This window comes from Cucurbita moschata, unplaced genomic scaffold, assembly GCF_002738365.1.
Source record: "Cucurbita moschata cultivar Rifu unplaced genomic scaffold, Cmos_1.0 Cmo_Scf00015, whole genome shotgun sequence".
NCBI lineage: Eukaryota > Viridiplantae > Streptophyta > Magnoliopsida > Cucurbitales > Cucurbitaceae > Cucurbita > Cucurbita moschata.
In genome coordinates, this window is record NW_019268531.1 from 2,930,108 (window position 1) to 2,949,392 (window position 19,285).

A 19,285-nucleotide genomic window follows, 5' to 3' on the forward strand; every position below is an offset into this window, starting at 1 on the left:
AGTAAATGATTTAAGGTATTACATAAAAAAAGAATAACATATCAAATATGTCCGTTTGATGATATGCTTAAAGAAACAAATATGATATTTTACGTTCAAATTCATTATTTTCACTAACATTATCAAACTACTGTTTATATTTCATAGCTTCGGTCAAAAGAATTGAAACTAAAGTGCGAATGTCAAGCCTTAAGACTGTTAGACGAACACGACTCTCTCCAATGATATGATATTGTCTTCTTTGAGCATAAGCTCTCATGGCTTTGCTTTGGGCTTCCCCCAAAAGGCCTCACATCAATGGAGAGAGTATTTGTTTATAAACCCATGACCTAAATTAGTCGACGTAGGACTTTCATCATCCAACAAAAACTATTATCATCAGACCTTTGCTCTTTTTAGGCCTGTTACATACTTCAACATCATCAACAAACTGTCTTGAATCAGATAGGAAACTTCACGGTTACTACCATTGCAGCAGGGAGAGAGGGTACTAAATGATATTATGCAGCAAGTTTTAGTTTTGGTTTTGAAAAAACTTGGTATTCTGTTCATTGAATATCAAAATTAACATGTGAACAATCAAAAGTGCTCATCCATTCTGTTCATTGAATATCAAAATTAACACAATTGCAGATCAAGTATCCACTATCCAAAGTGGCTATTAACTCAAAAAGGAAAGACAATGATACGAAGGAAGAAAACCTCAGACGATCATTCGAGGCTCTTTCTGCCAGTGCAGCAAAACAAGCTTCTCTTTCTGCAAACTTTTTCTTCTTCCATTGCATGTATAATTCAGGAGTCATGAGGGTTGATGTTGTTTTAGTTATCTTGGCATGCTAAATCCAAGACATAATTGAGTCAAAACCGTATTAGGCAGCCAGAAATTGTCTATCATAAACAATTAAAATTGAAAACGGTAATCCTAATAAGGCCAGCTCATGAAATCGCACCTGATTTTCTATCCCCTCGATCCTCCCTCCTCAGTAGACATATTTTCGGTCTCCTCCTATAGAAGAGCTTAAAGCTTTAAAACATACCCAGCAAATAGAGCACGCCCATAATGACAGTCCTTGCCTACATTTGGGCGTAACCAAAACCAACCATATTGTTTCTTCTCCACAACATCCAAGAATTACTTGCAAACCTGCAGATAAGGAATTTCAGGAAGATGAATATCGAAACAACTAACAATTTGAACCTTATTAGCGATCTGGATTTGAAAAGTAAGAAAATCCTACTATAGTTCATAATATAAACTTTGTAAGTTGGTTGCATTAATTTCATCCGTCTAGCAACCACCAACGTGGATGGTCAACGCTAGAAACCAATTTTTTTTTTCTCGACACTCGCACACCAAATCAAATGCTATGTCATTACGCCCGGCAGATACAAGAAAGGCAAAATTATCAATGAGAAACCGGAAGAAAAGAGCGCACATTCTGGTTGGTTTATTCAGCTTTCTTTGACTCAACGACCTTCTCCAGATTCTCTTGGTTACAATCTTCCATTACTTGTTCAAGTACAAAAGAAAATTACAAAATAGGAAGTATAAAACACGCATTTACAGGCAAATAAAGTGGAGGTGTTATGAAGCAGAATCAAATGCAACTAAATGAGGATATATTGAAAGTTAAAACGATTTAATCTGAATGTCAAATAATCGATAGCAGTAAAATTGATCGAGAAGAATCTAAGAGATGGTTTATTGAAACCTTCGCAGCCATTTTCATCTGATCGGGATTGAGCTGAACCGATTGCTTGATACTCTGGACATAGTTCTCCACAGTTTTGCTCCTGTTCATGTTTTTCGATCGTTGCTTCGGCGGCGTCTCTTATCAGCGTAAAAAACGATTTAATCTACTTTTCGGAAACAAAATCTACATATGCCATCTGGTTATAATCTCCGATCGCGTTCAACCAAAAATCTGATATTGGACAGTCCGATCGTATCGATTTCCGGATGAGACAGTGAGCAAGAATCGGTCGTTCACTGATGGAGTAAGACGTGTTGGAGAAGGCAAACTTCGCGCGAAAATTCAAGAGTTGGAACTTCGCCAGGGGCTCTCTCTCTTAAGTAGTATAAAGTTATTATAAATGTACCCCGTAACTTTCAATTATTTCAAAATAACCCCTTCCTTCTAAATCCAATTATCCAAATATTTTTATTAAGATTTTTTTTTTCTTTCAGAAAACCTTATACATAGTTTATGTGCTGAAGTTGATAGTTTTGTGGGGGGTGTAAAACAATATATATACATATATATATATATATATCTTAAGGAGTTCGGTTGATCTATTCAAGCGAACCAAGATATTCGGAAGAAGATTTGTAAAGGTGAGCTCGTTACCCACACCTCTAGTCAGATGAATAGAAAACATTCGCTTTGAAACATTTTCAAAATCTCGCAAAACTACAAACATAATTTTTCTCTAAAAACTCAGGAGGTTCCACCAGAAAAAGTTTGGAATTCAATCGTATCGTCTTTTGAAGTTCCTAGGTTGAGAACCTAATTGAAAATCGAGCAACCCAATTCAACCTCCCTGATTTGGGTTATTTTTTTAATGAACTCGAATAGGTCACGATATGAACTAAGAGACATCAATCATAACATATGCTTCAATGAAGATGTGAAGAAAATATTGTTGAAATTATCAAAAGATATTTCAATTCATGCCACATTGAACAAGAATGAAGTTTCATGTTATAAATTTTGGGTAAATTACAATTTAGAGTTATTGTATTTCATTAATGTATTTTAACACTATTTATTTACTTTATGTTACATCTACATAATGGCTAATTATGGTCATTAAGCATGAATTAAAACATCTTTTGATAATTTTGACAACTTTTTTTTCACATCTTCATTGAAGCATATTGTATGATTGATGTCTCTTGGTTCATATCAACTTGGATTTCCTTACGGTATACATGGTTTTCTTAGGCACATTTTGTATACACGGTTTTCTTAGGCACATTTTGTTGAATTTGAATTGAATTTACATTAAAGAGTAGAGTCTTACCAAAAGCCTTGCAAGCAAAATAGCATCAACAACTGGTTCATCCATTATTCCTCGCAAACTAACATTTGATATTTGCAATTTCGAGAACAGCGACGAGCTTACCAGAACCTTCTCCCGCAACGATCAGAGTTTGACTTAGACAAGTTCATGATATTCAGAGCTTTTAGATGAAGAACGCTCTACTAATACAAGTCAAGCCACCTGCATGAGAGTAAGCATTTACTGTATTCATCAGGTTGAAGCTCAAATAAACGTTCTTGCAGTTCTGCGAATGATCAAGGAAAATTATGCATAAGGTAATGACATGTTCCTGAGAAAAATATATATCTACTACCGTACTTGTATGGATAGATCTTGTTCTCTCCCACTCCAAGCTTTGCTTTATTGGATTTAAACAAATAGTACTGAACTACTATGCTAATTCACAAAGAGGAACATAGCTGCGCCCATTACCCTTTAGAAATGGTTACATTTCCATCTTGGCTGCAGCAGAATCAGTAAAATTGAAACGGATTTAGTTCAATACAACTTCGAGGTGAGAGATGCAATACCTACACTCTTGAAAGACGAATTCGGGCTTGAGGTTTTTCCTGCAGGAGGAACATCAGAAAGCTCTAACATGTCATATACAAAGTTGAAAGGAATTATTGGAAGGATTAAAGTACTCCACTAGGAGGCCAGCAGATATACAGAAACTGTAAGGCACAAGGAAATCACTGCAAGACTGGCTGCAAAGAAATTAGTGATAGCAGAAGATAGGTGTTCAATACCCCCAGGATGATTTTGTGTTAAAGATATAATGATTATGTGCTATATCTTGTAGTTACCTTTTCTCTTTGCAAAGCAGTATATGTAATGTCCCTGTATGATATGATGTAAACACAAAATGAAAATCTTAATCATTGAATAATACACCCTTCATAAAGTAAAACAGCCCAAGCCCACTGTTAGTAGATATTGTCCACTTTGGCTCGTTGTGTATCGCCGTCAGCCTCACGATTTTAAAACACGTCTACAAGGGAGAGGTTTTTACACTCTTATAAGGAATGATTTGTTCCCCTCTCCAACTAATGTGGGATCTCACGTAAAGATATTGTTCCAAATTAGAGTTTCAAATGCCCACCTCACATGTTGGAACCTATACACTTAAGACCGTGTTTCGATCATTAGTGATTTCGAAGAAAAATACAGCCACGATAACTTTGGTTTGTCGATTCAGAAGTTGAAGGAAGCATGATTGAATATCAAATGAAAGAAAATCAGCATTGTATCAATCAGTTTAATTGTTAAGTGAGAAACCCCACTTCCTATATCCAAAATGAAACAATTTAATACAGAACCTGGATCGGTGAGAAAGAGTATGAAAAGAAAACCGAAACTAAAAACTTTCAATAGCCACAACTGATAGTGATGAGAAATGGGGTTGCTAGGAAAAAATAGTAGTAGACAAGCTTAAGCACCAAGAGAGGTATTGAAGTGGGTATACTCCTAAATTCCTCGAACTATAGTTCCCCCTACCTAGCACAAAGTTCTTACAGTCCGATTAAACAGAAGACCAATACCAAGAGTTTGCAGCAATATAATCAGTTAAAAGAACAGCATTTTTTCTAAACTATAAGATAATCATACCTCCTTGATATCAGGAACCCTGATTTCAATTCTTCTTGACTATTATGCCACTATTCTCAAATAACTAAAACAAAAGAACAATAAGCATAAAATTGGAAGCAAGAGTATCTATTGAAATCCCTCCAGAAAGCAGGTATTTCTTTACCTTTGAAAGCTGAATATGGTTCGGTCAGAGATAACATTATCTGATCATTGCTCAACTTTCCTAATGTTGCAACAGAAATTCAACAATTGATTACAACACACACTAACAAACTATTAGGTCACAGCCAATCCTTCTGCTGCAGCTTCAATGGCAAATAAACCTCCGACAGATACTGAAACCCGAATGAGCTCAATGCCTGAATCTCAGCCTTCTGCTTCGTCTTCACCATTAAAGAGAGCTCTTCAACCCAACCTGGATTCTTTTTTACAAAATCTTCCTCTAACAGATCTTTCCCAGTCTTAATATCCTGCTCTGTCATAGGTAACCTGCACTGCTCCGGTATATTATATTTATCCAAATCACTCGGCCTTATTCCTAGCCACTTGATATCAGGAGTAGTCAAATTAGCACTGTCATAAGACATATTCTTTGATCCACATCCATAGACAGATAGAATCTTCAACCCATATGGATCACTGTCTACAAGCGCAAGCACTGGAAGCTTCAGCTCCATTTTCATCTTCCTCAAGAACAATCTCGTGGCCACATCCGGTTGTCCCTTAGCGGTCACAATAATACATGGAAAGCGATTGTAAAACCTATCCTCAGCTAACCTAATATACGCGGCATCTTTCTCAACTAAGAGGATAAACAATGCATCACTCTGCATATCTCCAACTCTATCAATATTTGGCGGAATCGCTTTACCGCCCATACCCATTTTAGTGCAATCGATCATATCCCCATTGTCACTGAAAATGAGCCTTCCCACAACCACTCCTTTCTCCGCAGCAATCACATTGAGACTCGACCGAGTACAGCCGAGAATGCAAGAAACATCATCAAGCACAGAATCCGACTGAGTCTGATCCTGGAAGAGCTTTACATCCGTGTAGAACAGATCTCGCTTGGTCACATGGATGTTTTTTATGCAAAGTTGGTGGACAAGCTGAAGAATGCGAGTAGTAATGGTGGACTTCCGAACAGTGGAAATATTGGCGTAGGGGCGGATGGCGGTTTTGTCTTTCAAAACGATGCGATCGAGCTCCGGAACGTACAATTGGTTGGCCGCCGATCGAGAAGGAACATCAAATGCAAAACCATTGCCGGAAAGAATGGAACGAGCAATTTTGAGGATAAGATCTTCAATTGTGGACTGCACGGAAGAAAGCGAAAGATCGGTGACCTCGCGGCAGGAGGAGGAGAGGCCTAGGTCGTCGAGGGTTTTAGATGAAGAGGAAGATGGGGCGGTGGAGCAGTCACTGAACTCTTTGAGAATCTGAAGAATGATAGAATCAGATTTGAGGCTGTTCTTGAAGGGAAGTTGAGCTTCGCCGTCTGGATTGAGTTCAGATCGCCGGCGCTTTCTCTTATCGGCCATGGAGATGGAGGGAGAGACCAGCGCGCTGATATGTGGAGAAGCGGGAAATGAGTGTATTTGCTATATATTTAGGGCTTGAAAAAGTAGAGAAAAAAATTAAGGAATTATAAGTTTTTTTAATTATACAAAATACTTTTAAGAGTTGTTTTAATTGATGTTAGAAGTTTAAAAAACAATCATTTTCACTTTGAAACTTTAAAATAAATTTAAGTGAAGTTTTTATTTATTTATTTATTATTATTATTATTATTATTATTCTTATTTTTTTTGCAACCATTACAAAATTCAAAATTCAAATTTAAGTGAAATTTTTTTCGAAATTTTCGAATTTAGTTCGTATGCTTTAAATAAATTAGTCGGATTAATCGAAGTTAATTTTTATTGAAATTGGTAATTGTTTCAGACACCAACTTCAAACCTCGTGTTACATGTATGCAACCAAACGTTAAAGACAAAAATCATTAACAAAAAAAGTCGTGTGGTTTGTGTTTGTGTGCTAGTATCGATCCTTATTTGTATTAGTATTATTCTAACTTGCCTAGATATAACAAATCATTCCATAATTTGTAATATTGATTGAATCTTGCCCAATAATATGCTTGTGATATTAGTGTATGATTCAATAATTATTCAAACACTTTCCGCCCGACTAACAAATATTGTTCACTTTGATCCGTTACGTATGACGTTAGCTTCACAGTTTTGAAATGTATATGCGAATGAGAGGTTTCCACACTCTTATAAGTAATGTTTTGAGAGGTTTTGACGTACTTATAAAAAAGGGAGAAAATTGAGTTATTTGGGCCCAGGAAGATTGACGGGGCGAATTGCTAATTTTAGGATACGAGATATCCATCCTAATCATTATGGACGCATTTGCCCAAATGACACGTCTGAAGGAATTAATGTTGGACTTAGATATCCATCCTAGTCATTATGGACGCATTTGCCCAAATGACACGTCTGAAGGAATTAATGTTGGACTTATTGGATCATTAGCAAAAAAGTGCGGATGCTTTATTTATCACCAAGTCGAGATGAATACTATAGAATACTATATGGTATCGACAGGAAATTCTTTGGCACTGAATCCAGGTATTCAAGAAGAACAGATTGTTCCAGCTCGATACCGTCAAGAATTCTTAACTATTGAATGGGAACAAGTTCATCTTCGAAGTATTTCTCCCTTCCAATATTTTTCTATTGGAGCTTCCCTCATTCCTTTTATCGAACATAATGATGTGAATCGTGCTTTAATGAGGTCTAATATGCAACGTCAAGCAGTCCCGTTTTCTTGGTCCGAAAAGTGCATTGTTGGAACTGGGTTGGAACGCCACGTGGGTTCTCTCATCTAACCAATGTGATGGGATCTCACAACAGACGCGTTTTAAAATCGTGAGGCTCACGTTAATCTGCTTGACCTATTACACACACAAAAATGAATTTCATTCACCTGATTCTATACCTTTATCATCCAAATCTACAAAAGGGAGATAATCCATACTGTCCCAACTTTTCAGAGTAAAAAATTAACTGTTCCCTAAACAAAAACTATACTCTTTACTATCCTTCGTATCAATGTTGTTTTTCAAGTGGGCTACATAATTTCAGGGCGTTTTTGTTCCATAATCGCTACCTTATTGCAACCCAGCCTTAGATGGCAATGGATCAGCAGTGTGAGAATCCCTCTCGGCTTCATGAGCAACAAGCCTTGAGAATTTCTTGGATATCTGGATCATCCCCAGCTTCTTTATCCTAAGGTTCAAAAAAATTAAAAGATGATAAAAAGTTTGACAATTTGTAGCTTTACAGAAAAATTTGTAGACGTTGTTTTACCAGGAAAAGAAAACCATCGAGAATTATTGATCTGGACAATGGACATGCCTTGTGAATGTAAAAGAGATATCAAACAAGAACATGTATGGACAAGTGACATACCTTGTGAATGTAAGAGATGTTATTTTTACCGGGACCTGCAACTATGATGCCGCCTTGCTGCCTGAAAAATGGCACGAATATGCTTTCTTGTCAAGCACATTTGAGAGAGATTGAAAAAGAAATGAAGGTGTAACCGTCCAAGCCAATCGTTAGCAGATATTGTCCTCTTTGAACTTTTCCTTTTGGGTTTTCTCAAAAGGTTTTAAAAACACGTCTGTTAAGGAGAGGTTTTCACACCCTTATAAAGAATGCTTCGTTCTTCTCTCCAACTGATGTGGGATCTCATAATCCACTCCTCTTCGGAGCCCGTCTTTGCTGGCACTCGTTCCCCTCTCCAACCGCTTGCAGATATTGTCCTCTTTGGACTTTACCTTTCAGGCATCTCCTCAAGGTTTTAGAAACACGTCTGTTAAGGAGAGGTTTCCACACCCTTATAAAGAATGTTTCGTTCTTCTCTCTAACTGATGTGGGATCTCACAATTCACTCCTCTTTGGAGCCCAGCGTCCTTGCCGGCACTCGTTCCCCTCCCCAACCGCCAACAGATATTGTCCTTTTGGACTTTCCCTTTCGGGCTTCACCTCAATATTTTTAAAACGCATCTGCTAGGGAGAGGTTTCCACACCCTTACAAAAAAATGTTTCATTCCTCTCTCCAACCGATGTAGGATCTCACAATCCACCCCCTTCGAGGCCCAGCGTCCTCACTGGCACTCTTTCCCCTCTCCAATCAACGTAGGATCTCACGTAATGAATCTAAAATTGGTCGTTTATAAACCAATAGCCCAGTCCTCAGGATAATGAACAAAATTTCTTAGTCATGCCATGATGAGTTTCCAATGGAATGAGAAGACTAACTAAAGTGAATCAGTGATGTATTCAACCTGAGCCATTTTATCCAATGAATTTCAGATGTAAGTTAGTTATGTGATAACTGATAATGGGCAGTATATATCAAGATCAGTGGATCTTGCTGCTTGTTCATGTCAACTCAGGAAATTAGATCAGAACACTCATCCATGCTTTGCAATCTGAAACCAAAATGTTAGAGAGAGAGAGAATAATTGAGGTTTTTAGTTACCATCCCCCTCTAGACACAGTGTCCTTTTGAAAAGAGAGATTCCAATCCTGCCGATAGCCTTCCATGTACAGCTCAATAATCTTGAGACCCGCCTATAAATTCAGACAAGCAGCCATAGTAAGCACCTACAAGCTGATATTGCTGGTTATAACATTGCTATGATACTGAACTCCTAACATACTTTGGGAGTAAATGTGGTTGTAAACCCAGACACAAAATTTAGAGCCTCATATGATGAATGTGCAGGATCAGCATAAACTTCTGAAACAGAGAGTATGCTTCCATCAGTTCAAGTCAACAATCCAATTTTTACAGCCAGAACCTCTCCAGATTAAGTTTGGTTCTTAAGAACTACTCTTTTTAACCATTTTCAGGTCCTCAGCGGAAATATTATAAGATGGTAAAGGGACAACAGTAAAACTTCTCTCAGATCAACATATGATTCAAAGGAATATTCATTGCATGTAAAATATTTAACCAGCAGTAGCCAAACTAGATAACTTATACTCATCCTGCAAATTTATTCATCAACACCTGATCGATATCTATTATATGTTGTACACATAAATAAGCCACAAAAAATCAGTGAAAAAATTCGTCCATGGTGGCAGAAACTTACCTCCCTGAAATTTTGTTTGCTCACTGAATGCTTTTGCCTGCATCAAATTGCTAACAATAAATAAGGATCAATGAACTGAAAGATAGATTTTGGTGTGAGAAATAATGACGCAGTGATAATCTAATCGTGGTCCGTAACCATACAGTCTAACTCAAAGGCAATAATGGAATGCTTAACAAATAACGTGTGCCATGATCCAAAAACACATGCTTAATAAACCCCTCAAATGTAGCATTTTGCTAGAGCTCCATTGAGGATTAATTTCATACCTGATCAATGCTACCAGGTCCAATCAGCACAAGCGCCACACCGGATGCGTCCAATAAGTCCTGCTACCATATCATGAATTGTACGGCTTAATTCTTGAGAAGTTTCTTAATTTGCGGTAGGAAAGCCATTTAGATAATTACCGATAATTACCAACTACTAGCAGATATTGTCCTCTTTTGGCTTTCCCTTTTGGACTTTCCCTCAAGGTTTTAAAACGTGTAAGTTAGGGAGAGGTTTCCACACCCTTATAAAGAATGTTTTGTTCCTGGGATTTCACAATCCACCCCCTTTGGGCCTCAGCGTCCTCGCTGGTACACCACCCTGTGTCCACTTCCTTCAGGGCTCAATGTCTTCACTGATACATCGCCCTGATGTCTGGCTTTGATACCATTTGTAATAGTCCAAGCTCACCGCAAGAAGATATTGTCCTCTTTAGACTTTCTCTTTGGGGCTTTCCCACAAAGTTTTAAAACACGTATACTAGGGAGAGGTTTCCACACCCTTATAAGGAATGTTTCGTTCCCCTCTCCAATCGATGTGGGACATCCCCTATGTGAAGTTTTGAAATATTGACAATATAGTTGGAAACCAATCGATTGATTCCCCTTGGGGAAAACATTAATATATATGCATATATCCAAATTAATGGTGAGATAGTAGTCCTAATATCGCCATGAATTAGCAGTATAAATGGAACAAGGTAAAATTATACTAATATGAGCAAGCTAAACATCTAGCTATGCTCATATTGGCAAGCAAACATTATCCATCTAAGCAATTCTTTTATGGATTCCACAGGTTCTTTACCATAAATCCGCTATTGGACCCAAGATATTAGTTACCTTCTTAGAAGCAAGATAATCAGCACGTTTTCGGCAAAAGACACACCTGCGGCAACGCATATTTACTTACAAGGCGAAGAATACGAATTGAAAACCCGTTGTCAATTAGATAAAATTCAAACAAGTACCCAAAATGACGCGCAAATGCGACCACGGCTTTCCTGTCTTTCCAGAGATCGGAAATCGGAATTCCATTTCCGTTCAAGTCAAACACCTTAACCGAATCCAGTAAATCCGCAATGTTCCCAGACTCCACATACGATCCAATTCCTGTAAACCACATTTCACCAACCACAGCCCGCAATAACAAGGGAAAAACCGTAAATCACAGAGCGATTTGACTTACCGGGAGAATCAGATACTGCCGACACGACGATGCCAGCTCGCTTAAGTGAGAGTTTAACAGTATTGTTGCAGTGCGAGAAACTGGAATTAAAGAGAAGGTTTCGATGAGAAGAATTATAGAAAACACGAGGCGATTGGCTGGATTTCCTTTGTGGTGCCGCAGAACTGTAAGTCGGTGAAGCCGATAGAGTCGCCGCCATGTGTTCCACCGAAATCAGCGGCCGGGGGAAAGCCGTCGATGTAGTGGCTGTTGAAATTTGGAACAGAGGCTAAACGTGGCGGGTAGATGAACAAGGATTTAATTTTCCGTGGCGATTATTTTAAACCAAATATTAATCGGACCAACCATCTAACGCCACATCATCACCTTCTTTTCTACACTATCACTCTTGGTCTTGGCAGGCTGAAGAATAATTGGTGCCTTAAAAATCGCAATTTACCATAATATTGCGGGAAAAAAAAATATATATATATATATATTTTTTTTTTGTTGACTAAATTAATCCAAATATTCCCAACTAGTCCTTTGTATCCATTTAAAAAATATATATATACATATACATTTTATATATATATATATATATATATATATATATATATATATTATATTATTAAAAAATTCAAAAATAACTTTTTTATTTGTATCATATTATTACAAAATATCCATAAAATTTTAAAAAATAAATTAACATCATTTACCTTTGTGAGAAAGGAAAATAATAATAATAATAATAAAATTCATACCATCCAAATTCAATCTAATGTTTTTTTTGTTTTGGTTGAATGAAATTTTTTGAAACTTAAAATGACGCAATATCTATTACTCAAAAGTGTGAATAGATATGAAAATATTATTACTCAAGAATACAAATTTAAGAATGAGAAATAGAATTGGGATCGAAGGTTCAATCTTCGTTCATATTCACAACCTTTAAATAATATTTACAAATAAAAAAAATATAAACTAACTAAATCTTTGTAATAGAATAAAAATATTTAAATATTACCAATATCATATATTCTATAACTAATTCAAAATAGAAATAAGTTGCACTAAATTCTGACATAAAAATGGATCGGTTTGTGGGTTTGACATTTTTAGTTTGGTTAACTCGACCAACCAAAAAAATTAGATTACAATTCAATCTAACCCAACCCTATCTAACTTTTAAGATTATCGTGAATATTAAGAATATTTTACGTTTGTAATTGATATTACTAATGTGTTGCAACTCATGGATGTTTGATATTTAAGTTTTATGAGATTTTATTTATTAATGTGACTGGATAAGTATGATTTTTTTAAAATAATAAATAGTTGGATTAGGTAAAAAAGATTTTTAATTTATATTTTATATATATATTTTTAACAATTTAGTATTTGTATTTTAAATCTTACAAGGATTAATGTTAATATTTAATAATTTTTTAATAGATTAAATGAGTTTTATTATTCATGTAAATCAATAATTTGATTAAGAACTAAAATGTGTTTAGGGGTGAAATGTTGGTTAATTTATAAAATAATGGCCTATTTTTTGAAATAATTATAATGTCAATTCTCGAACGCGCGCGCGTGGATCGCTAGAAATTGGCAATCGTAACTGACGAAGCCCTAGTTAAAAAGCACATCGTTACATCGTCTCCAATGCTCTTGGACGATCGACGACTTCCAGCAGAACAGTCCCCATGGCGGCCTTGATCCGCTACTCGAAATCCTCTGCGGTTTCGTCTCTTTCATCCTTCTCTCTCGTCAGGAGATGCTTTTCTTCAGCCGTTGCGTCTGAGCTCAGCTCTCCTACTACTACCCCTTTGCCTTCCGGTCTGAACCGCCATCTTCCCCGCAAGGATCCTAAAGATCGGAACGTTCAATGGGTGTTTCTTGGATGCCCTGGTGTCGGCAAGGGGACCTATGCTAGTCGTCTTTGTAACCTTCTCGGTATCCCTCACATCGCCACCGGCGATCTCGTTCGCGAAGAGCTCGCCTCTTCCAGTCCACTTTCTCGCCAGGTATGTCCTCATTTCATCATTTTCTGTCACTTGAAATGTAATGTTTCTGGATCGTTTTTTAGCTCCCGGTTTGAATTGAGTTTGATATTGAAACTTAGTATCTTGAAGGATTGGTAGTAGATCGGATTTGGCTATTAAGTAATCAGTGCGTGCATTTTGTCAAATTGTTGATTTATATTAAGTCAATCATCGCGTTCATTTCCCGTTCTTATTTATGTCTCATCCTGATCTCGCTTGTTGCAGCTGTCAGATATTGTTAACCAGGGCAAATTAGTATCGGACGAGATCATAATCAACTTGTTGTCCAAGAGACTTGAAGCTGGTGAGGCGAAAGGTGAATCTGGGTTTATCCTCGATGGTTTCCCTCGGACAATTAATCAAGCAGTGAGTATTCTGTGGTAAAGATGAAGTGTTTAAACATCGGCTGAGTAATTGGCATGTACTCCTTACTAAGATGGTTGTTCATCATTTTGGATCAAACAATGTTTTTTGGCCAAATAAGGGTTCCATCAACAGCGATCAAAGAATAGTTTAATGTAACTCTAGCTAATAGTGAACAGCAGTTCCGACGGTCCATCTTTTGAAACCGAAGGCCATTTCCTTGTCACATCCACTCTTTTAGATTAGCAACAGTTTAATAGTCATGAACCAACCTCTATATGAAAAAGATTAATAAATCATTATAATTCAGTTTTTTTAATTCATATGTCTTTATACCAATTGATCTTTACAGTCTCATAGATTCTGGTTTATTTGGTTGCATTTTAGGAAATTTTGGAAGAGGTGATTGATATCGACTTGGTGGTTAATCTAAAGCTTCGAGAGGACGTGCTACTTGAGAAATGCCTTGGGAGAAGAATCTGTGGTCAGTGTGGAAAAAACTTCAATCTTGCCTCCATTAATGTGAGGGGCGAAAACGGCCATCCTGGAATGAGCATGGCTCCACTGCTTCCTCCTACACATTGTATGTCTAAACTAATTACTCGAGCAGATGATACGGAAGCAGTTGTAAAAGAGCGTCTTCGAGTTTATAATGAAAAGGTATCTTGCTATTTTCTTGCATTCGATATCAATGGAAGAAAATAAAAGGTTTTCAGTAGGCTTCCAGTAATACTTAGAACTTTTCTTTTTACGTGCTGTGATGTTCATCTTTTGATGGTATTAAAGAAATTGATGGTTTCTTGTTTCCTCTTTCTTTTGCTTATTTGTGTATGGCATTAGAGTCAACCTGTTGAGGAGTTCTACCGCAGTAGAGGGAAATTGTTGGAATTCGACTTACCTGGTGGCATCCCGGAGTCTTGGCCAAAGCTACTCCAAGTTCTTAATCTGGATGATTTTGAGGAGAAACTATCTGCAGCAGCCTAAATTTCTGGGCCACAAATGGTTGGTTAGTTGATTATTTTCAGCATATACAACAGGCATAAACAATTTTGCAGAACAATAAAAAGAAAACTAAAAGTTAAACGAACATGAGGTTTAAATTTATTCTTCTAAATTGTTATGTTCTTTCTTCCCCCAATTCGGAAGGATGGAGAGGAAATACTTCATATTTTATTGTTTGGTTGAGTAGATTCGCTGCAAACAGGGATTTGTAACAGCGTTGGGTATAATATCTCTACAGAGGAATAATAATATTCAATTCTTGTAACCTACTGTTAATTATTGAAAAATTGTTCCAGTTGAAGATTTTTATGAAGTTCTGACCTCTGGTTGGAAAGAAACAACCGGACTTTCAACAACAAATGTCTCTCATGTGACAGATATATGGAATCTATTTTTGTAAGTGTTCTTCCTGTTTACACATACTAGTTTAAATGATCTTTTGATATATTGGTGGGCCTTTTTGTAAGACTAGTTCCCCGAGGTATTTTCCCTTGTATATACACTGCATATCATCGTTGAAATATCTGTTTCTCAGTTTTAAAAGTGTTCTAGCAAGTTAGTCCTCTGTGGAAGTATATCTGTATATGGGAGAGTTAGGTCTAGAATATTCGTAGGGATATGATTTTCTTGTATGTTTTTGTAAAAGACGGATGTAAAAAGTTATGTTAAAAGATACTAATTGATGATAATGATGGATTTTGATGATAATCTAGTTGGACTAGAGTAGACAATTGCAGTTGGCCTAGCTGGTTGGCTCTAGCATTTGCCGAATAGTAAGCTTTCACAGCTGCAAATATTGGATGTGTGGGAGTATGGGGTACAACACCAACTCTTGACTACGATAGTTTGTGTTCCATGTTACAATTGCACTTCTTTGGGACTCACAAAGTGATTGTAGGACACTTTACTCTTGCTGTTGACTAAGTCAATCAACTCTGGATCTTTAGTACCACAAATGACCTATCTCCTTGCCTCTACCCATTCTTGGAAAAATTCTTGGAAAATAGAGTTAGTCAAAGTTTTGGAAAAGCATTTTTTGAGCAGGAAGATGTTATATGCTAACAAGCAATAAGAGAGAGCGACATTTTTAACATATAACTTTGGTAGGAAGATTGAAAGCCTGGTTATATTTCCTATAGTCATTATGAAGCAAATTGCCTTTGTTGGTGTAAACATTGAAAGTGGTGATGAGTGATATGCGTACAAAATTATAAGGAAAGTAAATAATTATGCTAGAATGTAAGGGCATACCATAAAAGTTTGGTAAAGAGTTAAGAAGAACATGAGAGTAAGGTCAAATGTTTGTAATGGACATGCGGACATGAATAGCATGCCTTGGAAAAATATGATTGTGACATCCTCATCAACTTGTTGACGTCCTTGACAACCAACTGTGCTCGAACTCCACAATTTAAATAGTGGAAGACTTTAGGTTTTCAGTGTACTCTCAACGAATCCGTGCATTGTGGAGACCCTTCCTCTTTATGAGTAACTTTTCTAGATCTTTTCTTGGTTTGTCATTTTGTTGTGTCTCTTTGCTAATATCTTTTTTTACCTCTTTTCGATGGTATTTTTTACTATGACAAGAGGCCGAAATGTCTCGTTGTGATTGATATGTACTGGGTCTAGATGATAGGGTTGCAAAGTACTTAAGTGAATCTTCATCTATGAAAGAAGTTAAACTCTTAAGTGAATCTTCATCTATGAAAGAAGTTAAACTCTATACGATGTTTAGCTTGCTTTTAAAACGACTTCAATTGAACCTTCATATTTTTGCACCAAGTGTTGGTCTTAACTTCTCCAGAATTGGAGTTGTTCTAACCTCAACTTCATAAGTATTTGGTTGCTCTTTGTGAACACTAAGGAACGCTGCCTCGAACTAGCTCACTTTTTCATACATTTGGATGTCTAATTTAGATAGGCACGAGCTACTTTGGATGTTTCCACTCTTTAGTGAAGTTGTAAGCTTGAGGACTTTTTCTTATATAAGGGTGATCAACATATGGCATGAACAAAGTGTCTACTGCACATGATCTTGTGCATTGAAGAACTCTTTTGACAATTAAAGTTGAACTAATCTAATATCCAGCACATTAACCCTATTCTTCTATCTCACATCTGTCTTAGATACTCTTCAAGCATGCTATTGAAGTGTTTGGTCTTGTCACGTGGTGATAACTAGGAGAGATATTTAGATTTGAGCTTAACAGACCGAATAACATTGTCTCGGTCCCCGTGAATCGACCATCATGGTCATTAACAATGTTTCTTAGAACACCTCGTAACTTAACCACATTGTTAAAGAACTAGGTTGTCATCGTGGTTGAACACGTCTTTGATATCGGAATGGAGAATTTGTTGACAATGACGAGGTGGGTGATGGAGTAGAGGGTGCACCCTCCCATGTCCTTGTAGGCACGATCTAGAGCTCTCAAGTTTCGACACACGGTACATACAAATGTTTGCCTTTAATGTTTCATAATGTTCTTCTGAACTGTTCCATTCAAAGAGCCAACATGTACAAGACTCCATGTTCACTCTTATGACTAAGGGCATCAAGTTCTTGATTAGCTGAGACATATTATTGTCCTTTAGCTTACTTTGATGACAATTTTGGTTGGTTTAAAAGTGATTTTTCTTTTCATATATATTATTATTATTATTATTATTATTACTCCTATGTAAAACTTTTTTTTATAATATTTTTAATTTTAAAATATGTCACGTCTACACATTTGTAACAAAATCATCGAGCAAACAATTAAATTAAGCTATTTCATAAATGTTAGTGATTTTATTGTATGATTTTGAAGTTTATTGACTAAATTAACCTTTTGTTCAAAACTTAGGGATAAAAAAAAAATGTACCTAAACTTATTTGATATTTAATGCATATTAAAATTGTGGCTGCCTTATTTATTAATTATGTAACTAATTCTATGATATAAATTGTAAACGAACAAATTTTTGACATTTTCATAGCAATGTAATGACATTTTTAACATAATTAAAGTCGAGTTTAATTGGATTATATATTTCATTTGTGGAACTCAAAACAAAAATAAAACGATCACCTCTCTCACCCATCTAAATATAGATCGACCAACCATGAAAAGATTAAAAACGTAAAAAAATAAAATAAAAATGTGGAAGAATATATTTGAATATTTGACTTTGTTAACTATATTTTTGCCTAAATATATAATTTATAACATTAAAACATTTTGGTTTTATATGTTTTATATATTTCATTTGTGCATGATTGACTATGATTATGTGACGTGGTGCTTTCCTATTGGAGGGTTAGACTAATTTATAATATTATGTAGAAAGAAATAAAAGAGTCATGATTGATGGTGTTGATGCAACGTGGCACTTATCTATTGGAGGGTTAGATTAATTTATAATATTTTGCAGAAAGAAATAGAATATTAATTTTGAATTACTTTGTCTCAAAATGAATTACTCTGTCCTAAAAATTGTAAAAAAAATCAAATTATATGAGAAAAGAAAAACGACGAATGTGTTCCACTATGATTGTCAATATTCTACTATCGCCTGTAGTATATCGCAATCTTTCCAGGTAACTATTTTTTGATATTTTTACCTAATCACGTGTGATTATAAATTACGGACCAATGAAGTGAGACTTTTGATTGCTTTGTATCTGACATTTAGTACGAGCGAAATTTAACCCCGTCAACCTTTTTCAACCATTTTTTTAATTAAATAAGTCATTTAAACCTTTTTTTTTTTTTGAATGTTTTAGTCCATTATAAATTATTTATGTAAATTTTTAATTACTTCATTTTAGTGAAATGCGAATTTTAATATTTTAATATTGAATTTTATGGTCTTGTTAATTGTTAATTAGGGGTTATTATTAAATATGTAACATTTTTTTTCTAATACATGTGGTAATACATTTATAATTTCGTTGTTAGTGGAGATTTGGTTAGATTGAAACTAACTTTATAAACCAAAATGAAATATAATATTCAAATAATATTAAATGAAATATTATTACAGCTCATATATCTCATTCCATTACACTTCACAATTTAAAATTATTCAAATTTAGAAACTTAAAATTAATTCCTAATGTTATAATTTGTTTCTTAATTTTATGTTAAGATAATACAAATTACCAAGTATGCCCTTTTGTTTATAATTGTCATAATTTATCAATAAAATATTACGCGTAGTTAAATAATTAAAAAGCACATATTTAGATACATAGATATGGTTAAATTATTTATTTTAGTGGATTATATTTATACATTGAGGATAAATAAGTAATTTTTGAATATTAAAAATTATAAAAAAATAATAATAAAAGTACAAATTATCTAAAATATTAACCGAGCAAATATTTTATTTAGGTTTATTTCTTTAGTGAAAGAAAATATGACGTGTCTGTCCATCTTCTTTTTTTTTAATCATTATCTACCGGACTTGACGGAAAGGCAGCCAAATACCCTCGACGTCCGTCAAACCCACGTTATCTTTCCGTCAATCGGCTCTGAATTAACGCCACGTGTCCCGACTAAATCTCCCGGATCCATACAATCTCTCCAGCTCCTGGCTTTAGATTTCGTTCCGCTTCTAAAACCAGTGGCCC

The 19,285-nt window shown here is 35.6% G+C and overlaps 3 protein-coding genes and 1 long non-coding RNA gene across 6 annotated transcripts; 1 reads left to right on the forward strand and 3 right to left on the reverse strand.

Annotated features, from left to right (window-relative positions):
• Positions 1-708: 708 nt before the first annotated feature.
• On the reverse strand, positions 709-2,074 carry LOC111452980. The gene is made up of 3 exons (XR_002712195.1): positions 1,713-2,074; positions 951-1,144; positions 709-836 (listed from the first exon to the last, which is right to left on the reverse strand). It is a non-coding gene; the product is annotated as an uncharacterized LOC111452980 (long non-coding RNA).
• A 2,671-nt stretch (positions 2,075-4,745) lies between these two features.
• Positions 4,746-6,226, reverse strand: LOC111453780 (DNA topoisomerase 6 subunit A). Its single transcript, XM_023095007.1, has one exon. It carries the CDS (start codon positions 6,177-6,179, stop codon positions 4,917-4,919), a length of 1,263 nt encoding a protein of 420 aa, XP_022950775.1. The 5' UTR covers positions 6,180-6,226; the 3' UTR covers positions 4,746-4,916.
• Positions 6,227-7,607: 1,381 nt separating this feature from the next.
• On the reverse strand, positions 7,608-11,563 carry LOC111453866 (thioredoxin-like protein AAED1, chloroplastic). Of its 3 annotated transcripts, XR_002712314.1 has the most exons (10): positions 11,273-11,563; positions 11,055-11,196; positions 10,927-10,972; positions 10,084-10,146; positions 9,815-9,851; positions 9,377-9,456; positions 9,196-9,287; positions 8,118-8,178; positions 7,812-7,934; positions 7,608-7,757 (listed from the first exon to the last, which is right to left on the reverse strand). XR_002712314.1 is itself a non-coding variant. In XM_023095145.1 (9 exons), the coding sequence occupies exons 1-9, from the start codon at positions 11,469-11,471 to the stop codon at positions 7,875-7,877; spliced, it is 780 nt and encodes a 259-aa protein (XP_022950913.1). In that variant the 5' UTR covers positions 11,472-11,563; the 3' UTR covers positions 7,608-7,874. The 3 variants fall into 3 exon arrangements, 2 of the variants coding, with proteins under 2 accessions (XP_022950913.1, XP_022950914.1); XM_023095145.1 differs by having other exon boundaries at positions 7,608-7,934; XM_023095146.1 differs by having other exon boundaries at positions 7,608-7,934; positions 10,084-10,143; positions 11,273-11,562.
• Positions 11,564-12,901: 1,338 nt separating this feature from the next.
• On the forward strand, positions 12,902-15,017 carry LOC111453784 (adenylate kinase). Its single transcript, XM_023095015.1, has 4 exons — positions 12,902-13,281; positions 13,525-13,665; positions 14,050-14,322; positions 14,503-15,017. Exons 1-4 carry the CDS (start codon positions 12,961-12,963, stop codon positions 14,644-14,646), a joined length of 879 nt encoding a protein of 292 aa, XP_022950783.1. The 5' UTR covers positions 12,902-12,960; the 3' UTR covers positions 14,647-15,017.
• Positions 15,018-19,285: the final 4,268 nt, after the last annotated feature.

Excerpts from the sequence above, each read along its gene's own strand:
- LOC111453780 (XM_023095007.1), bottom strand. The coding sequence starts at position 6,179 with ATGGCCGATAAGAGAAAGCGCCGGCGATCTGAACTCAATCCAGACGGC.
- LOC111453784 (XM_023095015.1), top strand. The coding sequence starts at position 12,961 with ATGGCGGCCTTGATCCGCTACTCGAAATCCTCTGCGGTTTCGTCTCTT. Across the intron at positions 13,282-13,524 it reads CCAGTCCACTTTCTCGCCAG|CTGTCAGATATTGTTAACCA; the intron begins GTATGTCCTCAT and ends CGCTTGTTGCAG. Across the intron at positions 13,666-14,049 it reads CTCGGACAATTAATCAAGCA|GAAATTTTGGAAGAGGTGAT; the intron begins GTGAGTATTCTG and ends GTTGCATTTTAG.
- LOC111453866 (XM_023095145.1), bottom strand. The coding sequence starts at position 11,471 with ATGGCGGCGACTCTATCGGCTTCACCGACTTACAGTTCTGCGGCACCA. Across the intron at positions 10,973-11,054 it reads GCATTTGCGCGTCATTTTGG|GTGTGTCTTTTGCCGAAAAC; the intron begins GTACTTGTTTGA and ends GCGTTGCCGCAG. Across the intron at positions 8,179-9,195 it reads ACTGTGTCTAGAGGGGGATG|GCAGCAAGGCGGCATCATAG; the intron begins GTAACTAAAAAC and ends GCCATTTTTCAG.